The 21,631-nt window shown below is 47.1% G+C and overlaps 2 protein-coding genes across 5 annotated transcripts in view; one reads left to right on the top strand and one right to left on the bottom strand.

Annotated features, from left to right (window-relative positions):
* Positions 1 to 1,185, top strand: part of UBAP2 (ubiquitin associated protein 2) — a 95,531-nt gene extending 94,346 nt beyond the window's left edge. For all 4 annotated transcript variants that reach the window (XM_009331541.1, XM_009331543.1, XM_009331545.1 and 1 more), the window contains one exon: positions 25 to 1,185. In XM_009331541.1, the coding sequence (XP_009329816.1) occupies positions 25 to 120 (96 nt within the window). In that variant the 3' untranslated portion in view covers positions 121 to 1,185. The remainder of the gene's footprint in view (positions 1 to 24) is intronic.
* A 2,315-nt stretch (positions 1,186 to 3,500) lies between these two features.
* The window catches only part of UBE2R2 (ubiquitin-conjugating enzyme E2R 2), a 71,008-nt gene continuing 52,877 nt past the window's right edge, over positions 3,501 to 21,631 (bottom strand). Inside the window, exons 2-5 of the mRNA XM_009331562.1 lie at positions 17,855 to 17,941; positions 13,109 to 13,206; positions 8,187 to 8,321; positions 3,501 to 6,727 (exon numbers count right to left, since the gene is read on the bottom strand). Coding sequence (XP_009329837.1) covers positions 6,508 to 6,727; positions 8,187 to 8,321; positions 13,109 to 13,206; positions 17,855 to 17,941 — 540 coding nt within the window. The 3' untranslated portion in view covers positions 3,501 to 6,507. The remainder of the gene's footprint in view (positions 6,728 to 8,186; positions 8,322 to 13,108; positions 13,207 to 17,854; positions 17,942 to 21,631) is intronic.

The following is a 21,631-nucleotide window of genomic DNA, read 5'->3' as shown; positions in this document are numbered from 1 at the left end:
GTCTCCTTCCCTTCTGATTTCTAGGGTGGATCTGGCCAACGCAACCAACCCAGCACCATGCAGCAAAAGTCTCAGGCAACCAAAACCGCCTATGGCACTTCTCCATACTGGACAAACTAAATCCAAAACCGGGGAGGGGGGAGAGAATGAAAGGAGGAGAAAAAACAGAAGAAAAGAGAGAAACAAAAAAAGCCGAAGCCTATTCCTGGAATTATTAGGAGAAGAAGTAACTGCTCAGCCAAACGTCTGTGCGGGGAGAACTGCAGCCAGCCAGCCATTCTCTGTGTGACTCGCCCGCTTCCTCTTTGAGTTGCTGTTGTATGTAATATATTTATGTATGTATTTGTAAATGTAATAGAGCCTAAATGTGGTTTTCTGCATCTTGCAGCCTGTTTTATTTTCTTTGTAGGAAAACTAATTATTCATTTCCCATCTGCACCAGGGCATCCTTCCTTGTTTTTTTTGAGCTCTGTGGGCTTTGTAACTCTGTCAAAGACAAACTGCGCCATTTTTTTTGGAGCTGGAGCCCATTTATTTAATGCAGTTCTAAATTCAGGCAAATAAGGAGGCCTGCTCCCTCCCCCCCCGCCAAAGAATCAAGATGTGTTCTGCTGGTTTGATTTCTGCCCCCAGCCCCCAATATAGCTGTTACTTTAAAGAGGAAAAAAAAAAAAAAAATTTTTTGTGGGCCTTCCCCTTTCTTTCATCTCCACCCTCCCTCTTGCTGTGGAAGATGAACTCTTGTGGGCAGTTTGGTCACTGTGGCCCTGAGCTACAGCCTCACCTTTTTATTTTTCAATTTTTGAATAACAACAACAAAAAAAAGACAGGGTTTTCTTTTGTTTGTGGGATTTTTTTTTTTTTTGTTTGTTGCCCTAGCAAGAGACTTTGGATGGCTCAGTGTGTCCTGGAACCTCCTTTGCATCATTAGAGGCAAAAACTATGTAGCGGTTTCTTAAATAAAAGTATAAGCTGTGTCTTGTACCTCTTTTTGCCCTGAGCCACCCTGCCCAGGAAAGCCAGAGCTACTGGATGGAAACTTCACCTGTCCCTCCCCACTTTTTTTAAAAACAAAGACCCTGGAGGCAACTCCTGGTCCTTCTTGTCCTGCACCAGTGCGGTGAATGTTTTAGGAGTTTCATTTCTTTTTAGCCCTTCCTCCACCTAATAAAGATCTAAGCGTATCACTGGTGTTTGTCTGCATTTTCAAAGGCTCCAGCAGCAGTTTTGCTTTTATAGCCTGTCCCTTTCCACCTGCTCCTGCAACAAAAGCTCAGCTGGGAGGGTAAGAGCAGTGGATGGGTCTACAGGGGATGCTGAATACCATGACCAAGGTGGGTGCACCTTGCTGCTGAGAGCTTACAGGCACCTGCAGCAGGGCTGGGATCCTGGGCAGGCAGCACCTTGACTCCTGCCATAAACATCACCTCTCTGCCTTTGGTGTCCTCTGGCATTGTGTTCTGTACGAGTCCCGGCGGAGCAGCTGGGATAGGTAAGGAGGGAGCACAGCTGCAGCACTGCCCTCTCTTGCTTTGCCCATGAGGTTCATGGCTTCCACCAGGAGGAAGGTCAGTGGTGAGGGCTCCTGAAGGATGGCTCCTGCCCCAGGCTCCTCCTCCTGAGCATCCTGGCCCTGCGCAGCAGAGGAGGTGGGTAAACGTGAAGCTGTATGTGTCCACGCAGCAGGTGAGGGGCTTTTTTTGCACTTCCCAATTCTGTTTCAAGACACACATGAAAGAAAAAAAAAAATCTGCTTCTACTATGAGAACCACTTTTCTTGCTTAGAGTCACACTTCCACCAGCGCTCAGATCCTGTGAGACCCAGTTGGCTTGGAAGAAGTCAGATTGTCACCCAGCCCAACAGCATAAACAGCACAACATGAACTGCACTGGCATTGCTCTGCCCCAGCTCAAGTTTTGATACTGGTCAAACTTCAGCAGCTGCTGCAAGCCCTTGGCTTTGGGGCCTGAATGTCAAGGAGGAAAAAAATGTTTCTGCAGGCTGGGGACTTACTGCCAGCCTGTACAGGGGCTGCACCAGCATCTGAGCCCACAGGGCTTACAGCAGTGGCACCTCATTTACCCATGGTCAGAGCTGCTGTCTCACAGGGGCTATTTGGAAAACAAACTTCCCCCAAAACCATCTTCACACACTTAGTTCCTTGTTTATAGAAATCCAGGTTGGCATGGAAGGGCAGCGCTTCCATGCCAGCAGGTGATGGGCTGTGTTGCCCTCCAGCACCCTCCTCTTCCCCAGCCCAAGGCCGCAAAGGCAATGCCAGCACCTTCCCAACTGCTCTGGGGTCCTGCCTGCAGGCAGCACTGTGCAGTCAGCCACACGCAGGCTCCCCTCCTCGCCAGGTCAGACTAAACAGGGTGTTTTCCCATTTCTTTACGCTGTTGGTTCCAGCAGGGCTCTTCTGCTGCAATTTCCTCTCTAATCCCCTGTTCCACACAGTCTCATGGTAGAGCCAAGGTCACTTGGTCAGCTGCACTCAGCCATCAAGGAAAGGGGGGGAAAAAAAAAAAAAAAAAAACAAAAAAAAAAAAAACCCTTCTGTTCTCGCTGGAGAGTTTGTCCTGCCTTCGGTACCACACCTTCTGCTGGATGAAGAAGCTACTGGCAGCTCTGGGCAGCCCAGTGCTGTAGGAGCCAGGCAGGAGATACAAGCAAGCCCCATCCAAGTCAGAAGGCCCAGACAGCAGCATCCCTCTCAGTCCTATTCTCCAATATGGAGACTCCTCTGGGAATGCAGCTCTGGAATGCCATCACCATTCCGCCCGTGCGGCTGTGAAGCCAAAGCGCTCAGGCCACAACCACATTTGACTCAGCAGTTGCTGTGCTGCAAACAGTGCCAAGTGCAGCCAGTGCAACTCCTGTACACTTGTCCTGCCAATTTTAGCTTGACTGCAGCAGTGAGGCACTGCAAAAACAAACTTCTCCACTCTTCAGCTTGCAGGGAGCAGCATGGGCCAGGCAGGGCCAGCACCTTGCAGGGTTGGCAGTAATGACCTCAAGAAGTCCTCCGCTAGCTTTCTGCATGAAGTCAAAGCCCCTCCCCCAGCAAGCAAGCCCCCCCCTGCCCTGTCTGACCATTTCAGGAGCACTGTGCTCCTGCCCTGCCAGGGAACTGGCCACCCGCGGAACCCCAGCCCCCTGGCAGCAGCAGCTTTCCCCCAGTCCTCTGTCCCTGCTGCAGCCAATTGAGACCACGAACCATCTTCCTGCTGGTCTCCCCCTTCCTGACTTAGGAAGACTAAATGTAACAGCAAAGCCCGTGTTGCCAAGTACTTCTCTAAATCAGTTCGTTCTTTAGTCTTAGGTTTAGGCAGGCAGCTATCAAACAGCAGCTTTCTTTTCTAATAACCTTATAGATATTTATGTATAGGCATTGATACTGGAGCAGCACTGAACTTGTGAACAGCTGTTATTCAAAGCTTTAAATAACCCATGCCAATAACTCAGCTCAATTAACAGGGAAGTAAAGAGTACAGGGATCTTTTCATTTCACATTTTTATTAGTGGACAGATGTGCAGAAAAGACAAAATATAACTACTGAAGGGGAAGACAACACAAAAAATGCATCAGTTAATTCTTTCTGGTAAATTATACTGAAGAAAAAAAGGAAAACATCTGGGATCTCAGCTAAGAAAACTACTAAGAAAATCTAGTGTACCCTGCTGGTTTCAGAATGGTTGAAAACTGCATTTGAAGGGGCTTGTAGTTGCAAATGTAAACGCTAATATTGGCTGAGACAGGAGAAAAGGGTTAAGAAAAAAACCAGAATACACAGGTCAGGTAAACATTTTTCTGCAATCTCTTAAATAGTTTCAAAAAAAAAAAAAAACCAACCTCATACTTCAGTTTGTATCTCAAAAAAAGGAAACCAGCAAGTCAACAAGCAATGACACTGCACAGGACAACGGGGAAGAGAAATTTAGTCTGGTTCATGTAGGAGCTCTCAAAATAGGTTGCTTTTTGTCTTTAAAAAAGGGTAACAGAAGAGTCATGATAATGCATCTTACAACACCAAGCTTGAAAATACAAGTCACTGGAGAGTATACAGTGAAGACGGTCAAAAGTACAAGGGAAATCCTGAAAGATGCAGTATCCTCATTTCAAACCAAGTCATCAGCGCAGCCAGCGTTGCCATACTCTGCTCCTCCATCCCCCAACAGCCCCCCCACCCCCCAAAAGCTGGAGGTCAGTGTCCCTGTCCAGCCCCGAGACCAGTCCTGCAGCCAGGAGGCCCAGGGACCCACTTGCCGACACTGGCACTGCCCTTGCCGGGCTGGAGTGAAGCTGGGGGGTGCCCCACACCATCACTAGATGCAGGGGAGCCCCGCTGCTGGCTCCAGAAAGCACCAGGGGCTGAGTCAGTCCTTGCTGGAAGGACAAGCTGAAGCAGCCCATGTGGGACATTTCGGGAAGGGTCCAGCTGCCTCCCCAGGTAACATGCAAGCAGGAGGGCAGACCATTGCAGGGAGCGCTGAGGGACAAGGTATCACCACCTGGGCTGCCTTTTCCCCCTGCCGAGTAGAGGGATGCACCACCAGCACACCCTGGGGCAGAGGAGCAGGGACTGTCCCTGCAGCAGCAAATCCCAGCCAAGCAGCATTTTGAACACACATCTGCCTTGCTCACTTCAAAAAGAGCCCCACCAGCCTTCCTCCCCTCCCCAGGGGCTGCCTTCCCCTCCTCTCCCTCCAGGCAGCACACATTGAGCTTGCTCACTCACATCCCACTCATCCCCCCAGGGCAAGCCACAGCTGATCACAGAACAAAGTTTACTCCCACCAAAGTACCTCTCAAGGGACCGCAGCTGGTGAAGTACCATTGAAAACCCTGAGATATACAAAGGGGCAGCATAAACAAATGCCCAAGCCCGCAGCTCTTATCAGGGTAACTGCCTCTGTACCTGTGGGAATGGAGGGTCTCGCCCGAGCAGAGCCAGCACCTCAGACCTGCTCCTGGTGGAGGTGCCAGGGCTCAGCGCAGGAGGGCAGGGCTGGCTGCTGATCAAGGGATCATGCGAAAGGTGAATTCAGGCCACTGCACCACAGCTGAACAAGAAGAGCACACTGCAACAGGGTGAGGGTGCTGAGGGACTGAGGAAGAGGGTTCTGCAGAGACGAGCATGCAGGATCCCCCCCTGCCCACGAGGGAGGGCCCTAAGCTCTGCCAAGAGCTCCCAAAAACATGCAGGAGGCTGAGCTCAGTGCACCAGCTGAAGCATGCTGCTAAATAGCCTGTCAAACCCTGCCCCTGGCCTTGTCTTCCAGCCTGAAAGCGCTGTGTACCCCTCTCTCTCCTGTGGGGCTGCACACGCTCACCCATGCCCCAGCCAGCCAGGCAGGGGAGAGCCCAGCACACATGCATCCCCTCTGCCCCGTGCCCCAGCAGCCACTGCAGGCACAGAGACAGCCTGGCCACCCCAGGCAGGCACCAAAGGCAGCTTCAACTTCTGCCGACCCCACAGAGCCCGCAGGGCTGCAGCAGAGCTGCATTTACCAACGCGTGACTGACATAAGCAGCAGAAAGAAGGCTCAGGCCAGCACTGGATTTGGGCTGCAGGAAGCAAGGGCTGCTAGCGAGCACTGGGGCAGGAAGCTATCAGTCTCTCCCACTGCCAAAAAAGAAGCTGAGGATGGGCAGCAGGATGCATGTCTGTTCTCCTCACTCCGGAGAGGGGCAGCTGGCAGCAAATCTCAGCAGCACAGCTAAACTGAACTTTTTCAACCCCAACCTAGTCTGAAAAAAAAAAATAGCAACCCAGGGCTCAGCTGTACAGACATGAAGTCTTAAGTGTTTATTTTAGGGTTCATATCACAAGCCTTTTTCAGAGACAAAGCTGACTGTGCCCTCTGGTGCTCCAGGGGCCAGCTATTTCCTAACTTGAGCAGGCTGAAAAGGAATACTGTACCTTTCAGTGACATCCCATCAAGCTCAACACACAGTAGCTTACACTCTCCGCCCCACACCTTATAAAGGAAAAGCCATCACCACAAGGCTAAACGAATGTACACACGCTATTATTGTAAATGGAGCAGCTAAACCTTGGCAATTTGCTTTGTGTGGATTTTTTTTTTCTTCCCAGTAAATGCAGCACTTGAGCTCCCGAAAACCCAGCTTCCAGTGGGTTTGCTCCAGCTTTAAATACATTAAACATCTCAATGCAAGACTGTATTTAATTCAAGAATCTAAACGCGAGCAAACCTGTTTCGCTGTGAGCGTTTCGTAGAAGTGAAAAGGGGAGTTTCTTTTTTAAAAAGAAATCATAATACAGTGATGAAAGGGTTAAGAATGCAAGAATTCAGACATTCTGTGGAGGGTCTCTAAGAGGTCCATAAAAAAGGAGCAAACAGATCCATACAACAGGAGACAGCAGGAGACAAAAAGTTTTTTGATCCCCCCCCCACACTTTTTTGCTGGACTGCTGCTAGGTTACCGCTGCTCCCTTCTGGCCTGAGTCGGCAGGGCAGTACAGGGGCATAGAGGGAGCAGGTCACGACTCCTCATTGCCAGAATCATCGTCATCGTAACAGTCGGCATCCTCCTCCTCCTCGTCTTCATCATCAATGTCATCGTCGTACAAGTCGTCATAAAGCAAATCTGAACTGTTGTCATTGGAAGGCACTTTAGTTTTGATGCAGTACTCTGCCAGCGTAGTGGGGACCTTCACGCCATCCTTCTCTGCCTCGGCTTTGGTAGCCAAAACCTGTTTCCTGTGGGGAGGAGGACACAGGAACGTGAGCGGGGCTGTGTGCCGGCGGCAGCACGGCTCAACTCCCCACCTCCCGGCCAGCCCCAGCCCCTGCCCAGCCCTCCTGGCAGCTCGGAGTCAGGAGAGCTGATGTTTGGCTGAAGCACCACAAGCAGCACTAGAAACAGATTTAGTTCCCGCAGCCCCAGGCTTGGGAGTACTCCAAGAGCGTTTGCAGCACGCACGCTCTCAGCAACATATGAAATCAGTTATTCTACAGGACTCCGCATTAGAGACCTGCCAGAGCTCAGAAAATTTCATTACATTTGCTACAGAAGGGATGGTCAGGGATTTCCTAAGATGACTTACTGACTCCACCTCTGATGACTCTACCCCAGTGTGCTCAAAAACACAATTCCCACAAGCGTCTGGCAGCTCTGAGCTCCCAATGGAGGGCAAGAGCCGTCAGAGCATGTAGCTGCACCCTGAGACGCAGCCATAACCCTGGCACTGCCTGGGGCTCCAGGAGACAAGTGTTTCCCATCACCCCAGGACAGGCTCTGGCTGCTGCCTCCCAGCAGCTCTTGGGCTGTCAGCTGTGGCTGGCCTTCGCTGCCTCCCAGCAGGGAGAGGAGCAGATGGCAGCCTGTCCCTTCACCCCCACCCACCTGCTCATCAGTCTGCCACACTCTGTTATGGAGTACATCCAGCTCCACTGAAGCCAAGGGAGCTGGAAGGGACTCAGATAACCTCCCAGTGAGACTCTTCGCACAGACCGACTGCCCTGCATAGCTCCAACCAGGGGTATATCCTGCACGCCCAGCTAGCAGAGTCAATGCAGATGTGGTCTTCCACCAGCCAAGCGTGACAGCGGTCCCACTGCAGTACGGGTTGCCCATCCGCTCCTCTGCAGCAAGCCTGGCTCAAGTTTACATCATCTCCCTATAGCACCTGATGGACCATGAACTTATCAGCAAAGGACAGTCAAGACTGAACAGTGCTTCCAGCTAATCAAACCCAGCTTTGCAAGCGCTTGCCAAATCCCACTGATATTCCTTCGAATTGGAGGGACAAGTTTATGATTTATGAGTGCGTTAAGCACAGAATTAGTAGGATGCAGTCTGTTTGAATCACATCCCAAGCAATGCAGGCAGCACTCAAAGGCAAGCGGGGACTTCGACTGGGATTTACCAGCAGTCAATAGGTTTTGCAGAGCATCATGCCAGATTAGTCTGAAAAAAAGAACAATTTAAAGACATATCAGCCCAGTCCTCCTGCTCCCGAAGTTTGCACCACTTCTGTGTGCTGAAAAACCTAGAGGGACCAGAAGCATGGACTTGGAATAAAACGGTAAAATTCATTTCCAAAGGAGCAACCACAGCGAGAAGCTGGTTTCAGCAAATTCTGCAAGCAGCCTGTTTCATAGAATTCAAAGCAGGAGGAATCACACATGGCACAGCATCACACATGGCAAAGCTTACCTTATGATTTCAGCATATTCCTTGTCTTTTCCTTTACTGTCCCTCCATTTCCTGAACATGACTGATGCATCCACATTGGCAGGAGAGAATGTGTTGGGCTCATTAAGCAAAGAGATTACACTCAGTAATATAGTCCTGAAAAAGGTAACCACAACAGCAGAGTCAGACCTAACGCATTCATGGATTCTGGACGCCGGTAACTTCTTTAAACAAGTTTGTGCTGCATCACGTAAAGTCAAAACTTAAGCTAAGGATAGAGCAAATATTTATGAACTTCAGACCCTGGCCATCAGCATAGGGAAGGTGACACAATACAAACCTCAAGGACCTAATCTGACTACAGATCATCATGACTGTTCACATGCTTGTGAAGGGGTGGCAGCTAAAGCTCAGATCAGACCTGAATTCAGCTTGTCCACACTGCCCATGTATGGTGCAGGGCTGGAAACCTGTTTGGTGAGCCTGCTCCTGATGACATTTGATATCCCAGCAGAAAGCCAGGCTCTCCATCTGCCCCCTGTGTAGGGAGGAGGACCACTACAACCCAATACCATGAGATGAGGCTGCACTGCCTTCCCTGCTCCGCTGGCTGTTAGGAAGTTAGAGCTGTGACCAGGTCCCTCCTGTCCTCAGCCCATGCACAGCTAAGGCTGCTGTAACAGTACACGAGCACAGCAAGGGGAAGATAGTGCAGATGTTTTTCAATACCCAGGCAAGCCGCCAAGGGCCCAGCAGGATTCGGCTGCTGGTACTCCGCAAAGCCAGCATGAGCCAGTCGCATAACCCCTAGCAGACAGAGAGCCTTCCTGGATTTCTAGCAGCAGCACAGAGCTGCTAGCTGTCCCACTCCGCTGGCATTTACCAGGGGCAAACACCACCTCCCACACCCAGAGCCTTCTCCTGCATTTCCTACAACCCTTTACGCTTCAGAGATTCAGCCCATCACTCCTCACACAGTGCCACAACCAGCAGAAAACTCAACAGCAAGTCACATCAGGCAGCTCTACACAGCCGGCCACCTGGCTGTAGCTACCACCGCAATAGCTTCACATGTCCAAGGTGGTCCTGCTGGCAACAGCTTCCAATTTAAATGGAAGGGAAGAACAAGAGACAAGGAATAAGTCTTGAAAGACAGCAGTATATAGGAACTGCTTTGCAGAACCTGATCAAAGGAGACTACAGTCCCAGCTGTACTTGCATTGATTTAGGGGCACATTCAGAGCAGCACGTGCTGAGCACATCTACCAGATCATACGTCTGGGACACTATCCCAGGAAATGCTTGGTCATTTGGATGCTGAGTTTCTTGAGGGGTTTTGAAACTAAACACTTGTGTCTGGCCAGACTGTTCAGCACAGCTATCAGGAGAGTCTTACACGATTTATTTTCCAAATGATATAATTCAGTAGGAAAAGAGAACAGCAACTCTGGAAAAAACTGCTGGAATGATAGGCAGAAGAGAGACCATCTTCTACTTCATCTCAAAACTTCATTTAAAAGCCTTTGATTCTCAAACAGGCCGTAAAGCCAGCATGTCAGCTCCAGAATCATTACAGCAGCTTTACTGTAGAGCAAGCAAAGTCTAGGGAAGGCTGAGGACAGGAATTCATGTCTGGATTTAGCATCTGCTCTACCATGCTTCCATCAACAAATCGAGGCAAAGCCAATTTCCACTGCAGTGCCCTGCAGACCCCAAAGTCACTGCAAAGCCCCTTAAGTACACCAAGGCAACTGTCTATTAGAGGTGAGACTCTCTGCACTCTTCATTCCCAACCAGCATGTTAAGATCAGCTCCATCACTGCTGACACCTTAAGAGCTGGACAGTCTGCTCTGACTCAAACCCTGCTACTGTGGTTAAGCAAGGTGAACAAGGTACAGTAACAGGAAGGGATCCCAGCACATGGGATATGACAGGACCAAAACCACAAAAAAATTCAACCACGTGGGACTGAAAACATCCTCAGCATCAGATACGAACTGCACTGGACTGGATACAGACTGACCCTCTGCAATATTGTCAGGGATCTGTTTCTCAGGTGAAGTTGTTCTAGCATGTCGTTTCATGCAAGTTGATTGCATGAAGAGTGGGGATTTCAAACCCGCCTTCTGCTTTCTTACATCCCCCACTCCGTCCTGGGGAACAGTGAGCTGTTTTAAGTGTTTACAGCGCTGTTGTCTTCAGAGTGAGTCCCTCCACACCCCTTTACCAGCAGGGGGGAGCAGCCAGCAGAGGCTCAAGGAAACAGACCTGTTAAGTGTCTTTTTCTCTCTGTGTATCAATAGAAGGCTCAGACACAGATGAATTTCATCCAGAACAGACACTATGTAGACTGGCTGGGGCTCCCAAGCAGCACATGCTGTTATATACCTTGTTGAAAAAGGGTTGTTTTTTTTTGTTTCAGCTGCTATCCACATTGTAGCCTCTCAGAGCCACCTTTAGAGGTATGTATAGATTTGTCCTAGCACATTTTTGCTCTCCAGTATAAAGTAAAAAGTTTTGGCTTAGGCTGTACTGACAGTCATGTTAGTGCATTGAGCTGGTTGCAGAAACTTTCCAGATCTTAGGCAGCCAAAAAAGCCAACAAAAATGGGCATCCTCAGAAAACAAAGCAATAGTGAGACAGGACATCACCTATCTTCACAAAATACAGATGTACCAACATCTTTAATATTGTGCTCAGTTCTCACCTGTGCACCTCAAAGGACAGAGGGGTGACAGGGGAGATATGGAGAAGGGCAACCAAAATGACCGAAGAGCCTCAACTCTAAGCCCTGCCACCACTCCCTCAGCTTTATGGGACTCAGGACACGAGAAGAAAAGCAGTATTCTCTGCCACACAGATCACAGCTGCATTCCTTCACATCCTGCTGGATGTTTGCCATATTTACGTATGCCTGCCTCATCTAGCTCTGAGTGATGGGAAAGTCCATACTGACTGTGTTTAAAAAAAACGTTAATGAGCATGCTTGACACTGTTAGAGGTGGAAGCACAGGTGCTCTCAAAGTTGAGAAATGACATTCCCCCCTCCAGACACTTCAACCACAGTCATCCATAGTAAACAGTCAATACTCAGCAGGATTTACAAAATTCAGCAGCTGAAGAGAAGCCCTAGGTTACGTATCCAGCTCATTACAAGCATGCTCCCCTCCCACACCTTCAGCCCTGCTGCCTCCTGTCTGACACTCTGGAGCCTTGCAAAGCCAGATGGGACCCCAGCAGGATGTGTTTCTATCGGCACTTAGCCCAACGGGTGATGCTGGTTGCAGGCTAGCAGTTAAGGACAAGTTTTATTTCCGTTTGCTGATAAAGCTGAGGAATGTTTTCTCCCCAAATGTCACCCTTAGGCCCAACACATTCCAAGAGAGTAAGCACCGAAAACGGCACCGTGGTACAGGAGAGCAGAAATCAGAGAACTAGCACCATGAGAAGTTTCATGTCAATCTTTAGGGTTGTATATAATTAAATACTCAAAATGTATGTGCGATACAAGTAACTAATGCCCAAAGCTGTTTCCTAACTACGAGTTGAGGCTTGTCACCTAGTCCTAACCATATCAGATGTATGGAAAAACAGTTTAATAGCCATGTGAGCAGAGGGACAGGTGAACATAACTTAGCAATATATAGCTTAAAGTAATATTTAAGCTTTTTTCCCCCCCTTTTTTTAAAAATTTGAACTAGACCTTTATAAGAGGTTGCTTCATAGTCACTTGTATGGTACAGATGGATTGGATAAAGTTTACCTCAAGCTCAGGTCAGATTCCCAACCCTTCATGACTTCTCGCAGCTAAGACGCACCATTTCTCTTGAGCCTTTTTAACCTTGAAGTAGCACGCTCCAGGAGGAACATCAGTTGTTATAATTTGCTGACTGCTACAATTCCTAGTCTCCTGCCATGTTAGCTCTAGTTCAGCACTCTACAGAGTGTGTGTGTTACAATCCTATTCCAAGGGTCAAGGATCCAATAAATCCCCCTTGCTAGATCTTTGCTTTGACAAATGCTCTTTTCAAATGAATTTCATGAAGCCAAGTTAGACGAAAGCTGAGTCAAACTATCAGACAACCCTTTTCAAATCACTGCACTCCCTCAGGTGTGCCGAGATCCCTAGCTGGGTTTATCAGTAAGATTTCAAGTTGGGGAACCAGCATCTAATAAATCACTCTGAAAACAAGCATAATTCCCATATGATACTAAAAATCTAGAGGCAATTATTTTAACTTTAATCTGATTCATTATCCAAATAAGAAGTTAGAACAAGAAGTACCTTACTTAAAGGTTTTTCCACTACGTCACTCACTACTCCAGCTGCACAGGTCAGTGAGCTGCTACTTGATGCAAGTTTTATCAGTTCTTTATTGGCAGTGTCTTGTAATGAAAATGAAATTCAGCTGGTGTTTCAAAAAAAAATGGACAGGTTAGCCTTGAATGCCTCTGGTACTTAGCAATCCTTCGGCTTTTTGGCAGGAAGAAAACTACCTAACTGCTCAAGATACCACACTGCAGGACAGGAGACATACAAATACTGGAAGGCAAACAGTAGGTAGGATTATGCCTACCTGAATGGGCCTGAATACTCCAAAGTGTTCTTTTCCACTAGCGGTATTCTTGGAGGAGTTTGAAAAACCTAAGTGTAGGATAACACGGACTAGGAAAGGCTAGAACTTTTGAGATAATTTGCTTTAAGAGCATGAAAAGGTGTGAACAGGACAGAAGTCTCCACTTTGTTAGCCCAGCATCAGGACACACAGTACTACAGTATCCTCAGACACCTTGATAAGTCTGGTTCCCAACTGATTCAGGCCCTAAAAACCCCAAAGTCTTAAATTCCCTTCCAAACCTCTCCCAACACAGGCCTTAGTCTTGGAGAGAGACGACAGGCCTTTGAGGTCCCCGTTGTGCATCATGGATTCACGCTGTTACCTGACATTTTGGGTAGGGTTCCACCTCTCGGATGGCAGCTCTCCGCTTTGTGGGTCATCTACAGGTGGGTGAAGAATTGAAATACATACATCTCCATTCTGCAAAACAAAAACAAAAGCTGAGAATAGAGGTAGAGGTCTCACAACTCAGCTCCACCACTCTGGCTATGTTCTGAGCAGTTTAACCTTGTTGATATGAACAACTCAAGTACCAGTAAAAATATGCAAGAACTGGAAACTGTTCTCAATTATTCCTGGGTCTACTGTATGTATATGTTCAAAAGTTCCCCTTGCCAAACAGAGTTAGTTTGCAAATTGGTACAAAACAAGCTCAAGTCAAGAGGTTTAAAGAATGTAGCAAAGCAAGCAAAAATAGTAATAAAGTCACAAAAACTAAACTGGTCTCCAGATAGCAAGTACTGTCACAGCAATAGAAATTAGCTTTAAGGCACAGGAGACCCAAAGTAGGGTTAAAAAAACCTTTTTGTTCCTAGTGGTAGCTGAGTTAGCTACAGGAATTTTTGAATTGAAGGGTTTAGCACACTCTACTAGCTCAGTTATCAAAGCAATGCTTCTCCCGGGACACAAGGAGGTTAAACAGATGGTGCAGGGCAGGATAACACCACTCTCCTAGGACACAGCTGTTTGAAATATCAGGTGAAAAAGTAGGAGATACTCTCTGAAGGTTTCACTGAAAGTCCCTTCCAGCATGCAAGAGGACGAATAATTTGGCAGCATATGGAAGCCACACAGCCATGTAATCCTCAATCTGTGTTTTACTTACCAGTGTTATAGCCTGAATATAGATTTAAAGCTCCATAATGCCTACCATTTAAACACTTTAAGAAGCCTATAAACCCAATTCTCCATCAGCAACAGCACTCTGACATGACTACTTTGTAGGAGTGCTGTAGCAGTATTCACCACAGCTGATATTCTCCACTGAAATTGACTCCAGGGGCTCATGGGGTCCCAATGCCTTACTGCAGGATGGGGTGAATATGCAGACGGGGCCCGAGGCCAGCCAGCAGACGTTGGCCTCTCCAGGCCCTGCTGGCTTGCTGCCTCTTGCAGCTGGCTGCTGAGATGACTTACAAGTTCCTAGAGGCAGCCCCACACCTTCAGGTGGCACAGCCTCAGCTGACGGGCAGCGCTCACACTGTCCCTTGTCACCCCGATCCAAGGTACAGGTTGATGATAGGAACAACAGAGAAGCTGCAAATCAGTTCTGTTTGAGACTGCAGGCTGCCAGCTCCCCACGCACCTGGTCTCAGCTACATCCTGAGGACCCTCCAACACTGCTCGACATACAGGAGCCAGAGCACAAAGCAGCGCTGCTCACAGCGATAGCATCTGTGCCCTTGAGCCCAAGCCAGTGATCACAGCTACAGATAGCAACAGCTTACTTGAAGGGCCTCCCAAATATTTCAACTCGCCTTGATAAACAATCACATTTGTTTTATAGCCAAACAAGATCCTACTTCAACATTGGAGGCATGTGATCGGTATCCAGATTTCAGCGGCTCACTAACCCTGCCAGGTATGCTAATCTAGCAAGTCCTCATCATTTTGAAGCAGGTTTTTGTGAGGAACACAACTACGCACAGAAACCATAGCACCTGGAGCTGCTGAATACCCAAGCATGCACTTACATTGCTGGAACAGTTTGCCATAACAAGGCAGTTTCCTTTTTAGGACTCCAACAGGCTTGTGCAATCTAGAAATATTTTTTAATATCATTTTAAGGTAAAGTTAACCTTACTAGTGTTAGACTATGTTCACAGCCTATTCTGGTTTTATTAATAATTTCCACGAGTTTACAGTTTTTCCTTTAACCATCTCCTGGGAGAATGCAGTGCTGGTGGCCAGGAGAAAGTATCACAGCACTTGGGTGAAGTTCCTCGAGCGATCAGGTCAGCAGCATGTGGATAAACAGATATTTGGCAATATGAAAATAGAGGGAAGCAAGAATGTAAGAAGTTACCCTCTTGCAACAATAAATGCTACGTATGTGGAAATTCAAGCAGGGCAGCAATGCATTACAGAGTCTGGAAGGGCAAAGGTGTCATGGGGCCTGATGAGACAAGCACAAGGTTTTAGGGATCAGTGTAGTCAAAGGCAGAGCCTTTCCCTGCATACATTTTTGAAAGATACAAAGAGGATGAAGTATTCATCTGCCAATGGGAAATAGCCTATACTTCCATTAGGACTGAGAACTGTTATGTCAAAAATAAAAACCAAGTGAATGCAGTTTTACCAAAATTCAACTAGACGACCCAAGTAAACTGGAGATGGGGAAAACACAAGTTACTCAAGTCTCGTTGCTCAGAACTGGAACGCCAGCCCCAACCCCTCCATTTGGTCCTGCCAGCAGATTCTGTAAACTGCTACTTTCTTTCATCTTCCTTACACTAAAAGATTTTTTTTTTCCTCCTCCTGACAAACCCTCAAACCTCAAGCCCTTTGCTGATTTACTCTGTTTCATTTGGAGTTATCCCAGTGCCTTATTTTCATTGTTTAAATGTTTCCAAAACAGCCTGCAAGCTGCTTCAGATTCCCTCAGCTCCAAGAAATACTGCTACAAACACAAAGTACAAAGCTGAGAGCTGGAGTATTTGAAGAGTAACCCCAAAATACACCCATCAAGTTCTGGGTTAGTTTCTCCTCCTACCTTCAGTTGTTTCTAGAGCCAGTTTTTCATCTTTCCCACAAGGACTGGGAGAGGACGTTTCCAAGACTCGTTTTGTACATACCATTTTGGTAACCATTTCCCACTCACCCCCTGCATGAGAATTTCTGGATTCAGAATCAACATTCACAGTTTGCATCTGCAATAATGGGCAGGTCTCAAAGTTGTCTTTATTTATAGATCAAACTCCTTGGCTACATGCAAGATTCTGTGTGAAGTCCAAAACTCAAGTCAGAAGACTGTCAGAGAACTGACTTCAGGATGTCCCTGGGCTTAGGGCAATCCTCCTGAGCATCCAGTAATTAAAGCTGATCACTATCCTGTTTTGCACTGAAGTTTGGAGAGGCTTTTGGCCATTTATTACTAAGCCATCAGTGCGGGTTTTCACCATGACATTTGAAGCACTCATTCCAGGCTGGACATTTCAGAGCAACAACTTGTTAGAAAAGGGCCTTCCAAGCCCAAGGCATCAACTGAAGCCATTTTTTGTTCACAGCAAGGAAGAGAAGTGACATTCCTGTTTTGAAGTGGGCCCAAAGGAAGCCTGCAGAACCTCTCATAGGAAGCCCTGTGATAAGGTGACAGAGCTGCACCAACAGGAACATTTTGAAAGACCTTTAAGCTCCTCAAACTGTTCAACCAGTAGTCCTACCAGGCTGACACTTGTCTAGGATATCCAAAAGTTTAGCAGGAATTTGACTGGCCTCCACTAAAAGTCAAGTTTTGAGGCAAAACAGGCCTTCAGCTTTCAAATACAGCTCTACAAAATTTGGTAATTTTGAACCGATTGCTTCTATAGAAGATCATTCCCCTTCTGGACCTGCTATGTAGTTGTACCATGATCCGATTACGGACTTGACAGCCCACAACATTATGCTCTGAACATGACCCATACACACACTGAACTAAGGGCTACTTCAAATTGGCTAGCAGACATTAAGTCCAGAGTTATCTGTTCACTCTAGTCCCAGGGTGACCAGGCTGTGCATGACTCCTCCTGAAGCTGGACTCCAGCCCAGCTCCAGTTCTTTCTGCAGTCGGAGCATCCCAAGTCCAAACCCCTTCATTTGTAGGCTGACTGCTGCAGAAGACTGTTTGCCATTATTTCTTGTCTCAGCACACAATTTTGTAGGATATGCTCAGATTAAAGTGTACTTGAACAGTATACAAACAACGACTAATTACCTAAGTATTACAATAGGGTAAGACCCCACACACCAGCCTTGATCCAAGTATCCCCTAAAATTGCCGACGCTCATGGCACGGTGCTTCGGCTAGGGCTGCCTGCTGCACTTGCGGGTATGAGAATGGCTCCATCCCTGCCTACAAGAACAGTGTTTCCTACAATGTTCAGATTTAACTGTTTGTCCTGGTTTCGGCAGGGATAGAGTTAATTTCCTTCCCAGTAGCTGGCACAGTGCTGTGTTTTGGATTTAGGATGAGAATAATGCTGATAACACACCGATGTTTTAGTTGTCACTAAGCAGTGCTTATGCTAGTCAAGGACTTTTCAGCTTCCCATGCTCTACTGACTGAGAAGGCTGGAGGGGCACAAGAAGCTGGGAGGGGGCACGGGGGCGACAGCTGACCCAAACTGGCCAAAGGGACATTCCATACCATGGGACGTCATGCTCAGTACATAAACTGGGGAAAGCTGGCCGGGGGGGCCGCTGCTCAGGGACTGGCTGGGCATCGGTCGGCAGGTGGTGAGTAATTGCATTGTGCATCACTTGCTTTGTATATTCTATTATTGTTGTTATTATTATTTTATTTCGATTATTAAACTGTTTTATCTCAACCCATGAGTTTTCTCACTACTTTACTCTTCCAATTCTCTCCCCATCCCACTGGGGCAGGCGGAGAGTGAGTGAGCAGCTGTGTGGTGCTCAGTTGCCAGCTGAGATTAAACCACGACACTGTTCAACCATGAAGCTGACAACAGCTAACTGCTTTAGTTATGGCTAGAAACGTTTAGTACCTTCAATACTTCCAGAAGTTTAAGGAAGTAGAAAGCCTTCTCACATTGCTGAGAAAAAGATTATTCAGAAAACACCTTACCTCATAAATGTTGGGGTGCCACATTTTGGTCAGGAATCTGAAGGTAGGTGGGGAATACGGATAGTCAATAGGAAATTTAATGTGAGCCTGGAAAAGAGCAAAATATTTTAGTTATGAAACAGAACAAGAAGAGAGATCAACAAGCAACCATTATAGTGAAAAACTGGAAAAAAATTTCAATTAAGGCCATTAAATTGTTCACTTTACACACCAGTGCCCATGTGGCCCCACAATATAACTCTACACAATTTCTTACGAGCAAAAACTTAACTGAACAAGAAAAATCTAAACACCAGGACTGACCTGGGCTGGTAATGCTCAGAAAACAGGCCAAAAGGCATCTACCACGTCCTAATTCTAGAAGCACCATCCAACAACTGTTGTTAAGTAGGGTAAAATAGATTTGAAAAGCTGGAACTCAAGATACTACTTGCTTCTGAACCCAGGGAGACAGCAGGCTAAAAATGTTTGCTAAGGTGAAGAGACCCGTTTTACATTTGCCAGTGCAAATATTTTAAATTATTCTTTCTGTGCAGAGAAAAAAATTGTTAGATACTTGCTCTACTGAGATCCAAAGTTTTTTTTGCCTTTCTTGTGTGAGAGTTAAGCTGTCCCATCTACCTGTGTTCCTAATACTACATTTCTTGCCACCACAAGCATTTCCCAAGTCTGCATACCATCTGTGTCTGTTTAATGAATCAGTGCAACTTGATGAACCAAATATTGATGGGTGATGACAGCAAACATTACCTTCCAGTGCCTCTGAGGTCAGCAGCCAGCTGTGGGGCAAGACTCTCAGAGCTGAGTCAGTTGTGGGAAGACTGCAGAGATCCCAGCACTGGATATTAACTTTTCTGTGCTGTCCTGCCATTCACAGCAGTCAGAAAAGGTAGGAAAGGGTGCTGAATATGGACTGATTAGGTGCCAAAAATGCTCCCCTCTGAAAGGGGGACTCGCACACTGCTTGCTGCGCTATGGAGCACAAACCCTTCCCTCAGCACTGCTCAGCCCACTGAGAAAGTCCCACCACCAGTCTAGCGTGGGATTTCCAGAGAAGCACCTCCCAGCCCCCGCACCACAGCCGGGCTCACGTGTGACTGAGAATGCAAGAACAGATCCCAAAAGCAAGTTGCACATGGTGAGAGCAGAATCCCAGGTCACCCCCTTCCACTTAAGCATCGAACCATGCCACTTGGACATGGGTGCTGACCTTGTTCAACAGGACAGACTATGGGAAGTTTTATTCACAGAAGCGGGCAAGCAAACAAACTGGATTACTGAGTGATTAAGAGCCTGGGTACAGTTTTACTTATAGATCAGCCTTTGCTTTGCAACCCAAATTTTATGGGGCCAGAGTGCCAGGTAGCCAAGAAAAGAAGGTTTTCTGTTCACCTTTATGAAACAAATTCAGCAGCTCACATGGCTTTACATTCTGCACGTGCCCACTCATGATACTGACTGTATGTGGGGATGTTACAGCAGCACCGAGTCCTCACCCCGCAGTCGTGTGCCAGGGCACACTCACAACCAAGAAATTTATGATCCGCTTAAACAATCCTAGCCCACAGTTTAAGGTCAGTTACACAAATGGCATTGCTCCAAGAAGAGCAAGCAAATGCCTCGTCACCACACCACTGCCGAAAAGAATGTCTGCTGCAACAAGGACATGCCTGGCTGTACAACATGCCACCCTGCACTGGGAGCAGAGCAGAGATTCACCCAGGGCAGAGCTGATTCACTTCAGAGCAAGTGCTTGCATCATGTAGCTGCAAACTCCTCCAGACCACTGGGGTTTTCCCAAGAAACCCCATTCCTGTGCTGACATGCAGTTTTGTAGACATAAAACAGCCCAAGGACTGAGATTAAAAATGCAGGATACAACAAAACTCAGGGTTGAGCTAGCTACAAGATTTCTTGGTGGAATCCGTGTGTCTTCTACACAGGTATAGTTTCTAGGCGACCAAAAAAGCATACCACCAGTAGTGTACCAGCATTACCAGGTTTAAATCCCACATACATGGTCAAGGAGCTGAGGAAGTAGGTCTCATTCTTCTCAGTAAAAACCCTCTGCTCTCAAATTGTCTAACCCTGAGGGTTTTGTCTTAAGAAGACCAGAGAGGTCCAAGCCTGGAGCACCAATTATGGTCTGTGTGACGCAGACTCATGCAGAAGCTGCAGGATCCTGGAAGATTGTTTCAAACATCTAGATCCTGTTTTGCAGCCACAACTCTTTAATAGGAAAGGGCTATCTGCCTGCCTGCAATAACAACAATCATTGCGGAACTAAATAAAGCTGGTGTTTTGCCACGTGAAGGATGCTTCTTGAGCTCTGGTGCCAGAAAATGCAACTGGAGAGAAATTAGAGAAACCTTTTCTTCTCATGTGGAAGCAGCTGAGACCCAAGCTTGCCTGTAACCAGTTGCATGTTTAGAGAAATCAGAGTCACATCACTTGTTGACAAGCCATTTCTAACTGGCCTGTAAGTGTTTAGCACATTGAGATGCTGTACTGGAGTATAAAGCAAGTGAAGCCTCTCTACAAACCTGATTTCAGAGCCAAAAGCCACCAAACTAGGAAACCCCACATTACCGGCAGGAATTTTTTCCAAACAAACAAAAAAGTCATCACTTTCAGGTCTCTATGTTGAGATCATTCAGAATTTGAAAAGTGAAACCAAATGCTTTTCCAGGGCATTACAAACAGGCCCCACAGAATTACTCCGCACCTCTTCTGTAAGAGAAATCATGGGAAATTATGTAAACCCACTCTGCTCTCACTGAACGCTATTTGAGTTTCTGAGTGGGTTGAGCAAGCCAAGAATTTCCAAGACAAGCTGCAAGACTGCTTGCAAAGATGCAGCAACAGCCACGATTACAGGTCAATTTTTTCACTAAAAGCCCAATTCTAAACATGTTAAGAGACAAAAAGACCAAATTAGGCAATAAACTTTTTTAAATAAAGCAGTAACTCACAGAAAGGTTTCTCCCTTACAATTTCAGAGATGTAAGGCAAATCAGCTATCTGAGCTTGTTTCTGTTAAGTTCAGGCAGGCACTGCCAGGTGCTAGAGAGCAGCAGAGTTTTATGGCAGCTTCTTGTTAGCTCAGTTACAGCCAGACAAACTAATTTAGGACTAAAAACGCAGCTCAGTCCCTGTCCTGGTTTCGGCAGGGATAGAGTTAATTTCCTTCCTAGTAGCTAGTACAGTGCTGTGGTTTGGATTTAGGATGAGAATAATGCTGATAACACACTGATGTTTCAGTTGTTGCTAAGTAATACTTATACTAGTCAAGGACTTCTTAATTTCCCATGCTCTACCGACTGAGAAGGCTGAAGGTGCACAAGAAGCTTATTCAAAGGGTGCAAAAGTAAAAGCCATCCAGTGTCTTTAGACATTGCGGACCGAAAAAAGTGGCCAGTGCTCTATCTCTGTACTGACTCATGGATGGTGGCAAATGCCTTGTGGGGGTGGTTGCAGCAATGGAAGCGGAGCAACTGGCAGCGCAGAGGCAAACCCATCTGGGCTGCTGCATTGTGGTAAGATGTTGGTGCCTGGGTAGAGAACCTGGTTGTAAAAGTCCGTCACGGAGATGCTCACGTACCCAAGAGTCGGGCCACTGAAGAGCATCAAAACAACCAGCGGGTGGATCAGGCTGCTAAGATTGAAGTGGCTCAGGTGGATCTGGACTGGCAACATAAGGGTGAGTTAGTTACAGCTTGGTGGGCCCATGACACTTCAGGCCATCAAGGAAGAGATGCAACATATAGATGGGCTCAT

This window comes from Pygoscelis adeliae, unplaced genomic scaffold, assembly GCF_000699105.1.
Source record: "Pygoscelis adeliae isolate BGI_AS28 unplaced genomic scaffold, ASM69910v1 Scaffold68, whole genome shotgun sequence".
Lineage (NCBI taxonomy): Eukaryota > Metazoa > Chordata > Aves > Sphenisciformes > Spheniscidae > Pygoscelis > Pygoscelis adeliae.
Note: the sequence above shows the minus strand (reverse complement) of the source record. Positions and strands in the feature narration are given on the sequence as shown.